Consider the following 12205-nt stretch of genomic DNA (forward strand, 5'->3'; position numbering starts at 1 on the left):
AATTAATAAGAAAAATCATTACTATTAAAGCTATTAGATATACCGCGGTCTTACTCTCGTGGGATAGCATGAACTTTGATGAATTTGACGTGTAATACTCGTATAATAAATTGAAAAAAAAAAAAATATACTTATCGATATGATAGATGAAAAAAAATCTATTTTATACTAAATAGGATATATTTCATAGATTATAACATGTAACGGCTCATTCGACGAGGCTTGAAGCTTGTAGCCATCTGTACCTAATAGACGCTAATTCTATAACAGCTTTTTGTCTTTGGTTCCATTTTCAAATTAAAATTTTTTGTACGTTCGAATTCAATATATTTTTCATGAATCTCATTTATGATTAATTACAGTCTAAACAAAGTATATTTTCGTAAATTATGCTCTTATTATTTATTAATAATCATATTTTAAATTTATTATAATAAGTATAACTTTGTTTGTTCTTAATTTATTATTATTTTCGTCATCAAACGACATGTTACCAATATTATAGGGACAATAAAGATATAAACTGATATTTATGAAACAATTATTACCTAAATAGTGGATTTTGTAATTACTTCGATTCATTTTCGATAAATAAAATCTAACATTTTTTATTTCAACCTGTATCCAACTTAATCACTATGTAGTTTTATATAAGTAATAATGATAATTTGTGTATAGTATTAAAGATCTCATCGTAGATGTAATATGTTGAAACCCACTCCATACTTCTACTACATTCCAGATGTAATTTGTAAATATTCATCGAAACATAACGAAAACATTCTACTCTCTAATTTTAGTGTAATTAATGTTTAATCTTAAGTATTGTGTTTAATTTAAGTTAAAAAATTCGTTTATAATTTGTAAATGTTTATAATTAACGTAGTAGATGAAAATTAATGCAATTAAAATACGTTGAATAAAGCTACAAAACCACTGCACATGCTATACTCTGGCAGAAGACGAGCTATGAGCTAGATTAAAAACATTTTATTTTGTTACAATAGTAATCAATGTATATTTTGCTTCGTTTTATATAGCAGATAAGTTCTAATGATTCTGATCAATATGTTTATACTGAATCGATATTGTCTTCTGTCATGGTTTAGCAAGAGCTAAACAAAAATAAACCCTTAAAACGTATCACAGAAGAAGGGTTTCAGTAGCTGTTCTTCAAAAGTAGAATATTACTTACATATTTGCATTGGATTTGTCTCTAGATAACTATGATAATTTGTATGTTGTTCTGTGATACGCTTTGAGCGTTACTGATTGCATAGTCCAGCACATTAGTACAGAGTCACTCCACCAATATCAAATTTGTATACTAAGAAAATTTTAGTGAATAAAATATTGACTGGTGCTTTCACAATAATTGTAAGTTTCATTTAATGCCTTGTCCTATTCCTGAATATTAAAAAAAAAAATAAAAAATATATGTTAAACAATTTACATTCAAACTATTTTTCCAAATGTTACGGTTGACGTCAAATGTTATCGCCTAAAAATGTGTTTTTAAAAAGTCTTAATTACATGCATAATACAAGGGTAGTTATATGATTAAGACTGATCAAATGAAATGTTAAATACATTCAATTAAACTTTACAGTATAGCAATTTTGAGTCGTCAATATTTCAAGTCGGCCGTTTCAGAAAGCAGCCTCCAGCGAAAACAAGATAACTCGCATAATGCTAGCAAACTTCGCCGCCTTTATTATAAATCGATGGTACTGTGTCAAAAAGTTACAAGCACATATGTGTAACCAGTGTAGTAAATTACAAATTAGTCACCTGAAAAATGTGCGAGCACATATAATATGAAACAATATTAATTTTAACTTAAGATTAATTAGAAAAACAATAGTCGAAACTGCTGAGAAGCGGTCAGGCTTTTATACCAAGTTGATGATAATGTATCAAAAAGTTATATGCACATCTGTGTAACCAGTGTCCTAATTTTCAAATTAGCAACCTGAAAAATATGCGACCGCGTATAATATGAAACAATAATAACTTTAATGTAAGATTAATTAAAAAAAAACAATTAGTTATAAAGTAAAAATCAAAATATTTATTCAATAGAAGCGTTACACTTGCTTATTTATTATCAAAAATCTATTACCAGATCGCATCCAAGATGGATACGATCGCTCAAATCCCAAGGTTTGCAATCGACTAAATATTTAGCATTCGGATACTTGAGTTTTAATTTTTACAACTAAGCAAAATTAAGTTATTTATTAAGAAAATTAACTAAAAGGAAATAACTTCTAGAATTTTATCTAAGGGGCATTGCTACTATTTTTTTTGTTGTAAAGTTCTTTCATCGTAAGGCGAAGTATTGGAGTTTATATAACAATACATCAACGCGTTGGCAGTATTACATCCGACATCCGATTTTTTACCCAACTTATTTTATTTTTATTATTAATTAATTAATTATTAAAACTGTCTTATAAGCCTAGTTGTCTATTATGAGCCAGTATGTTCAAGAAGAAGTCTGACGAGAGATTCTCAAGCCGCAGCTCAGAATTGTGAATTAGACGTTTTTAGCGCAAATCCGAGATTACTATCTCTCTCCAGTCGCGACGTATTGATTTTCCTTTGGATTATTATATTAAGGGAAAGAAGTGCACTTATTTTTTCATATGCACCTGCTATAATTGCGTATAATTTATTCAGTAGAAATCCCCCCATCCTGTATGTAAAATGTAAATGCAAATTTTATGATTTAGAAGAAAGGAGTTAATCACTTATTTCAAACCAGTAATTATTGATGTTGACTGGAATAGAACTTTTTTTTATTATTTATCCGTGGAAAAGGGATAGGCAGTTTGGGTGGGCTTTTAGAAAAACATTACATTCGAGAAAAATAAAAATGGCGGGTTTTTCTTACTGATCACAAAGACAAATGTAATTCATAAATTGATGAAATAAAGATTAAGTGTGACTTGTAAATAAATAATGAATTTAATTTGAACTATAGTTAAATTTATTTCAACTACATAAAAAATAATCTCTATTTCTCTTGGACACGCCATAACTTGAGAACGACTTTGCCGAATTTATTTTACTTTTTTTTCAAGTTTTCTATAGATTCCAATAGAAGTAGGAAAAAAGAAACAAACCTTAGACTTACGTATTTCGTGCGATTTCCTAATAACTCTGCTATATTGTGCACTAATAAGAGTTTATGATTAATATATCTTTATTTATAATACAACACTCCATTTATTTCCACTTTAATTTTTCTTCCAAAATTCCGATAACAGTTTCGTCGACGTTCGAAACGCCATTTTTTCGCAAATCCATAGTGAATATCATAGATTAATCAAGCTCTCGACCAATGATATCGCGTCAATTTGCTGTCAAGTGTTGTTTATTTGGCTTTTTCCTGTTATGGTTGGAATATAGTATAGGTATGTAGAAAGTTCTTACGGATACTACAGATAACATCAACTGAGCGTTTATGCCGTATTAGAAATGTACATAGGCTTACATTTTTAAAATTATTTATTCCCGCCTGAATTTAATATTTTTGGCTATATAGGAGAATGTCATGAGAAGGTTGAATACTCAAAAATTATCAAATAAAACAAAACACATTATTTATCAATTGTATATTTGATATCAAATCTTAATATATATAACATGGCTTAGCAAATTTGAAAATATTTATTAACACTTATTCCTTCGTAGCTATTGTGAGTCAAACGAGATACAAGTGAGATCTTATCCAACTTTATTTTATTTTATTACATCATTTATTTATTTTGTAGTAATACATTACATTGAAGAAAAAAAAACAACTATTCTTCCATATTCCTTATGAATAACAATATCTTATTAAATAGTATTTAAAATTAATTAGTTGTTCATCGAAATTTGTGTGCATTACAATTAGCGGATTTACCTATAAATACTCCTTGGAGGTGGTTACTTAAATAATGCTATCTTTTTCTTAACTACAGTAAGAGATAGATCAATATTTAACTAAAAAATCTACCAAGCAATGTGAATAAATAATATATATTTCAAATCATTTTAATACAGATAATACAAGCGAAGATATGTTGGTTTGAAGTTGCATTTTTTTTTTATAGTTAATTATGGGCAGTGACTGTCATTGGGACACGTATGACTTAGCTAAATTTAAACCTTAAATTAAATACCGTTCATGTTCTATAACATTAGCTAGAAGCAACATTTTAACATTTATTTTGATATGGTTACACAGATCCATCAATAAATCATGTAAACGCGTAAAATACCTAATTACATCATAATATTACAATCAATTTAAAATATCTTCCAGAGAATCGTCGCGAATTATACGAAGCTATATTTTTACAAATTACACAATCATATTGTCATTTTAATACAACTACTCGGACGTCTCTTTGATTTCCATCTAGCTGACGAAGATCACATAACATGTAACTCATACTCGAAAAAGCCGTTTCCGATTGAAACTTCTTTGGGCGCCGCGGTAAGAGACTAATTTTAAGCTTGAATTTGTAGTGCAAAGTATGTATATGTAACGTTTGAAGAGAACTTTTCTCACCCAAAAAGATTTTACTTATCATAAAATCAAATTATAATGTTTTTTTTTTTTAATTCGTATATAATTATATATATTAATTTAATTATATGTATTATTATTAACTATTGAAAAATCTGACAATTATAAAATTTGTTACTATTCTTGTAGTATGAGTATTAGTACTCGAGATCACAATAATGTGAATGAACCAAAGTTCGATTCGATACCCGGATGATATTGGCTCAAGACCGGTGCTCGATGTGCCGTTACTACGTGGCAAGTATTGTGCAGACGTTTAAATATGGCTACCGCTACTAGATAAGTGTTCATAAACTAAAACTTAATTAGTTTATTGCTAATAAGAGAGATATGACGATAGTTCAGATATGCTTGAACTTCTAGATATTAAAAGTTTTGGTCCGAATTGTCATGTATTTATTATTCGTTAGCTATTCAATAAAAATTCTTAAAATGATTTTCTTGGTTACAATCTAAATAAATTAAAACGAATCGTTCAGAAATATATTATTAAGTTTAAATGTCTTTTATAAAAGGATATTGGATCTGCTATTACGAATATTTAGTATAAAACTGTAAATTTTTGTTAAATTGAAAATTACATTAATTATTCAATTATGTATATATACTTAGAGTTCCAGAGTTTTTAAATTTATTGAAATTATACCAACATTGATAATAGTATTATAAGTACATAACATTTTTAACGTAAACATTTTGAAATTCATTAATTTTTTTAATGAACTATTGATAACATAACATTTAAAGATATAAACAAATGTTGCCATTAATAAAAAATTGTCAAACTTCTTAAAACCCGAACATAGATGAAAAATAATTTATTGTATAAATTGCTTATCGGTAAATTAACTTTAGAAAATATTGGTAACGGTAAAGATATTTCCTTACACCACTAACCATTCAATGTACAAATATTATATACTACATTATATTTACATAATGATTAAAATTAAATTATCAACACTAAAATTGTATCGATCGACTAAAATGAGGCAAGATCTTAGTCACAACGTAGTCAATATTACAACTACAATGCAATTTTAAGATAGTTTTCGATTCGATACGAATGATTAATTCTTTCAATTTTAAAATTTTAATCTGTATAGATTAGTACATCGTACATAATAATAAAAAAAAAAGTCTTATATTGACTTGAGAACTATAGGAAAATAGAAATAAAAAAACTAATAATTTGAGTCCAAATTTCGATAATTAAAATAAAATGACACAATTATTGTGTATGTAATTAAACCAATGTTACATACATTGGTTTAATTTCAGTATGTATTAATATACTTAACTACGTGTTTTCCTCGTTTAATCTTTATAAATGTTTACTGCATGAATTTACATGATATATATTATATATTTTAACTTTATGCTATTTTCGTCACATATGCAATTAATGGTTTTGAGTGAAAGTGAGACTTTGTAATCGTCTTATACAGTCTTAAAAAGGGACTGAAACGTATATTTTAAACATTTTTTTTTATTATTACTTATGATAAACAGAATAAGCCAAGAAACAGATCCGTATTTATAATTATAGTAATATTCTTAAAATTGCATTGAGTAATCATTAAAATAAGTCTCATTTCATTTCGCATTGTAAACTTTAGGCATTATTTCAATTTTGTAGGCAAAATGCGGCATCTATAGTTTCACATTCATCCCTTTTACATTTCAAAGATACAATCACGTCTATAAATAGACTTCAAAAAGCGACACGCAACACATTTTAAAATTGTCAATTCATTATTAAGACTGATCGTCTTCTAAACCTAAGATTGTTCTCAATTACAAGAAAAGTTTTAACGACTGAGATAGTTTTAGCGTCGTTTAAACTTTTAAAGTCATTAACGGCAAGTGACATTGGAGAACATTTTATCGGCCTACAGTTTAATGGAGGCATTCTTCAGACCAGTGTGATCTCTTCTGCCATGTAATATCGTTATAAAACTACGCTTTATTATTGGATAAAAAACATTTCATAATAAACTATCCAATTAATTACACCCAATTCCGTCATATTAAAACGTTAAACCCAATCCCAAGCCTATGTGCCTGTGTGGTGCCTTATGTCATTTCCATTAAACGTTCCAAATTCACTAAAATTTATACCACAAGTACAGTGTGCGTTAACGGATACAGTGAATTAATAAATAAACGGTCTTTGTTGAGTATTCAAAACAGTCTTGTTTGTCTAAACTTTTCTTGATCAATACCATGGTACGAAAATTCTAGAGAGCTCTCGGAATACCCGCAAGTTTTGTTAGTGATGATCGAGGACACAAGCCGCTATCAACGCTATACTCTCCTTAATCCAATATTTTATCCCTTCCTAGCTAAATGTCTCGTATCAATAATAGTTGATTTAGCGCAAATACTGTTTTACCCATTGGATATCCAACTACGGCTGATTGAAATCTACAATGTGCGACATCAAACTGCAAATAAATCTAAGTGCAACAATATTTAAAACTTTTACTTATGAGTCAATTCCCCATTTATGGAGATAACGATTATGTGATCCCATTGTCGAAGCGTTCCAAGATTGTTAATCTTAGGAGACTTTAGAAGATGGTCTGTGAGCAGAGCTTTGGAGTAGGACGGCACATTTGTTCCCATATTGCTGGATTATAGCAGCCCCCTGTCTAGTTCTTTCCGAAGCATCCTGGTTAGTTTGATGACGTCATCGTCTATCTGTCCAGCGAATAATGAATCGAGGAGCTCACCCCTAGAGGCTAGTGCGAATACTCCGGCCAGTCGTGAGACTGACTTATCGGATAAGTGGCGCTCGACCACGGCCCTGGAAACAGAAAAAAATATCTAAATTAATAATACAATAACATAAATAGCAATATCCTTTGAATGTCGAACTGTTAGATGCTGCTAACGGCACCAATTTAAAGATATAATGGGACTAGGGACATGCATATCTTTAAATGAAGCTTTAATTCACCACGGCGCAATTATTGTGTGGTGTGCATTTTTGAAACGTTAAATGTTTTGGCTATACTATTAAGATGATTTTGCAAGTAAAATCACAAAATCTATGACCTGACTAATAATCTGGTCATTGATGAATGAGTGTCTAATATGACTTACTTAAGTGATTGATGTGATTCCCGAAGAGCATCCTGAAGAAATCCTCGATCGTATGAGAAGTCCACCTCACAGAATGATACCACCGCCATCAATACGGTCTGAATAAAAATATTCATACATTAGATAAATATACATGTGCTTAAGATTTAGGCGGAGCCCCACTGGATCTGGAAGGCGGAGAACCGGCATCATTGTTGCACCTTAAGATAATCCTATATCCTGTAGTAGATGGCGGTTAGCTAACGACGTTGGTCTGGTATTTAATTTATAAGACTTTAGATCCCCAGTTCCTGTGTTTAAATAGGGCTAATAAAACATGGTTGGGTAAAATAAATTATCAATAAAACCCCGGAGTATAGAAGCAGTATTTAGAATAATGTGTCTCGTAAAGGACCTAAAGCCTTTCGAATCGTTTTCCTATCCTATGGGCGTGAGATACTAGAGAGTGTACATGTTGACCAATATCAAATGCGCAATCGGTCAGTCTACGTTGAAATTGACCGGCGTGGTTGGAATACGTCAGGGGGATATTATCAGCATTATATTTATAGTGTTTATTATAGCCAGCAAACATACTAAACGAAAAGGCATTTCAGAAAAGCGAACTTGCCTATAAAACGCGGTTTTGTTGCTAAGAGTTTTACGATTATTGACATCAATTATTTTATAATGACGTTATCAATTTTTTTAATACACCACATAAAATTTTTCATTGTTGTAACATATTTTAATATTAATAATATCATTATTAGTATTGAAGTAGCAAAATAAATGTAGCGCACTAAAGAAGACCTTTTATTAGCTACGAAGTGGATCAAACTTATAACATTTTACTTTTAAGCGTGAAAAATAGTACGCCATTAAGTTGTTTTAATTAATTAGATTCTCCGTTTTAACGGGAACATAAATTTCGTAAAGAGACAGTTGATTAAAATGAGCATTTTAACTCACTTGTCTAGCGCCACTGAAAATTTACAATTATTAACTTGAATGTATTGCTTTCTTGAAATTGGTATTTTTTATTTTAAATAAAACTCACGTGAAATTTCGAGCGAAATGCAGCCAAGGCTCTCTCGTCCGCAGCTGACAGCTGTCCGTGTCGCCGCAACACACCCAGCTTCACAGCAGCTTTGATCACGTGCTTGACCAGCTTCTCAGCCTCTCGCTTCTCCACGCGCTCGCGTAATACGCTTAAGAACTGTCAGAAGAAATATCGATCCGATATTTAATGGAACGTTTAATTTACGTCGGATTGAATTAAAAGTCGCAAATAATTTATTTTTGAATATGACCTGTAAAATTGACGGAAATACCATTTTGGCTTAAAAATGTAAATTGCATTTATTATAAATTTAGTCGTTTTATAATTGTTACAGCGTAATTGTCCACTTATCATCACTTAGCCCAATTACTCGTTTGCTTCCTTAAATAAATTAAACAGAGCTACATATATTGTAGGTATAAAATAATTTCGAATAATACGATGTTCATATTATTCTAAAAGTTTAGTTACAATTAAAAATAATTTCCCAAATTCTGAAAACTATGGAAGGGACTTTGTCATTGTTACTATAGTAAAATTTATTAAGTAACTTCGATTCATAGAATTCAGTCAATGAGTTTCAGTTCATTTATATTACTAATGGTGAATTTATTTGCCATTAAATAGTAAGTTAAAAAAATATGAACATAAAAAGTTACACCCCTGTAAATGATTCATAGCTAAGCTTGGAACTTCTTCCCCTTAGAGAAGTAGACTTAAGATATTATTGATAAATCTAAGATAAATTTGCTTTAAAACTTTCTTATTGTTCAACTTATTTTACTTCCCTATTTAAGTTAAAGTACAGTATAAAGTACATTTGGTTGAAAAGATGAAATATGAGAAAAATTTATCCTCTTTTATATAAGTTTGTTTAGGTAGGAGTAATCAATAAACTCCACGGGGTTCATTTGTCACGTTCCGGTGCGCGTGTTGTACAAAACGTGTTTTTATGAAATACTGAAAAAATATTTTAACCGAGGTTGGTCCAATCACAGTTAAAATATTTTTCTTTAATAATTCCCTTCTTTCGGTTGAAATTATTCCTTTGTAATTCTAAATAATGAAATTATACATTTTTCCACTCGAATAACGTGTGTATCAAGTTGTCTGTGTATGTACAATGTACATACGTCAATATGTCGTTCAGGGCTCAGATCATGGTAGGTGAATCTATTGTTGGTCAGCGCGCCCGCTCTACCAGATTTATAACTTGTAATGTTGCTAAATCTTTATTGCTGAAACTGGAATAAGCTAATACTAATAATAGAATTTACCTGGTCTAGTAGTTTTGCAGCGTGTTCGTCAAGAACCAACGAGCGCGCACTTGCAGCGCCCCCCACACGCGAGAGGAACTTCTTCTGCGCGCGCAGAGAGATGTCGCGGGCGCACCACGCGCCACCCTCCATCGCTGAGAAATAAATAAAAAAATGCGTGAACACGTGACATAAAAACCTAACTTTTCCCATTACACAAACAATATTTATGACTTCTTAGGCTTTTCCCAAGACGGCCTCTTGTTGTAAATATATGATTCATATTAAGTTACTAGTAAACACTTTGTTTATTCATAACACAAATATATCAAAACAAGCGAACTGCTAAGTTAAATAAGAAGTAACAATCGGTTAAATGCTTGGAACCTATGTTCACCTATTTCGATCGAGGAGGTGTAAAGATAAACAAATCTGAGATATTCCGTAAGATTTCCTAACAATTCTTGATATCCTTTTTTAAAGTTTATTTAATTCTATCAATAGCATTTACATTTATGTTTACAGTTAAGATTTATACATCATTTATATACAGACTATTTCCCGTAACTTATGTTCAGGTGGCCCTTTTGCCCGTCCGCCAATCTATGCCATAAAAAAAAATTAAGTTATTAAATAAATATATTCGAAAATAGCTACTACTACTACTTAACTAACTAAAATATCTCTATATAAAAAAATCTAATTAATAAATTATATCATTCACCTTTGAGGTTGCTTGACTGTATAAACAAAAAAATAATTAAAAATTAATAGGCGATGTTTAGATATTATAACGCAGCTATCAAGAATCAATTACTAATAAAAATATTATCTAATAGGATTGCAAAACGGACGAATGTATAATATTTTGATCTGTTTTAACGTTATTTGCGAGGCAATAATTTTTTGTTTTATTATACATAATTAAATAATGATACATTATAAAATACATATCGATAATTATTTTAGTTTTATGGTTAAAGATACTTTATTTCTCAAAAAAAGAAATTACATTTCACTTACTTGAGAAAATTATGACTATAAGCATATTTTAAATTCAAACTTCGACAATCATAATATCACTAGTTTAACATATTATTCTTACAATAAATTTTGTTTTAAACAAGGAATCTAAAACATACCCTCAAAGCAACAATAATTGTGTACAAAACAGTTAATAAAATACATTGGTAGTTTTAGTGACAACTACCAATGTATAATAACAACTACCAATGTATAACAAGTAACTATTTAATAGAAAAATTAAATTTTACTTATATATTTATTTTGAATGTTGTATACATATATACAGTTACACATATAGAAGTATATATAATACATTGTAAGTAATGATTAGTGATTGACTATTAATATATAATTATTGTTAAACATTTATTTATTTATAAATATAACATGATAATACAATTACGACGAACGTTCATGGCGTTACTTTTAATGTATTTGTCATTTAAAACAGCTCTACAGACTAACGAGTATTTTGTTTAAAATTAACCATTCTATCAAAATCTTAAGTATGTATTCAGTTTGATCAACGTCACTTAATTTTCTCCAATTGAATAATAATAAATTCAGTTGAATTACAATACAATTGAAATATTTTATACACGTATATACATTGGCACCGAAAGGGTGGGTGTAAGCCATCGCATATAAAAATATATTTTTTTATTAACAGTTACAATTACTTTTGAATCCTTACTTTACGAGGTTATATTTTTATAAAGCTAAACTGGTTCGGAATGAAGATAGTACCAAGAAAAGAGATAAATTGTATCAAATAAAAATATATTATAATTTATAATCTTTAAATCAAGCAAAAAATATGCATGTAGTATTCGTGCAATTTATTATAAGTATTTAAGCTTTGACTCTGTGTACACGAAATGCTCACCATGTCTATATATTTTATATTGTATACATAGTACTTATCCTTTAAACCGGAACATAGCAATCCCAATTATTATTTGACGATAGATTAACTAGAAGACTTGACGATATATCCAGGCGGACTTATAAATTTATAAAATGTATATGAAAGTAACACCTTGCATGTGCCTCTCCTCTCTTTCTTAGTAGAAGGTTTGGACCTTATTCCACTAGGTAGTGATTATGATCTCATTAGAACTAGCGGTATCTAATGTTAAAACACATTAAATTTTTTACATTTTACATTAACCGCCTGTAAATTTCCCACTG

The 12205-nt window shown here is 29.5% G+C and overlaps 1 protein-coding gene across 2 annotated transcripts in view; it reads right to left on the reverse strand.

Moving 5' to 3' along the window:
* Positions 1–5343: 5343 nt before the first annotated feature.
* Positions 5344–12205, reverse strand: part of LOC125067701 (tumor necrosis factor alpha-induced protein 8-like protein) — a 56268-nt gene continuing 49406 nt past the window's right edge. For both annotated transcript variants that reach the window (XM_047676425.1, XM_047676426.1), the window contains 4 exons: positions 10010–10143; positions 8730–8888; positions 7691–7788; positions 5344–7391 (listed from right to left, as the gene is read on the reverse strand). In XM_047676425.1, the coding sequence (XP_047532381.1) occupies positions 7220–7391; positions 7691–7788; positions 8730–8888; positions 10010–10143 (563 nt within the window). In that variant the 3' untranslated portion in view covers positions 5344–7219. The remainder of the gene's footprint in view (positions 7392–7690; positions 7789–8729; positions 8889–10009; positions 10144–12205) is intronic.

The sequence above is a fragment of the Vanessa atalanta genome, chromosome 12 (genome assembly GCF_905147765.1).
Source record: "Vanessa atalanta chromosome 12, ilVanAtal1.2, whole genome shotgun sequence".
NCBI lineage: Eukaryota > Metazoa > Arthropoda > Insecta > Lepidoptera > Nymphalidae > Vanessa > Vanessa atalanta.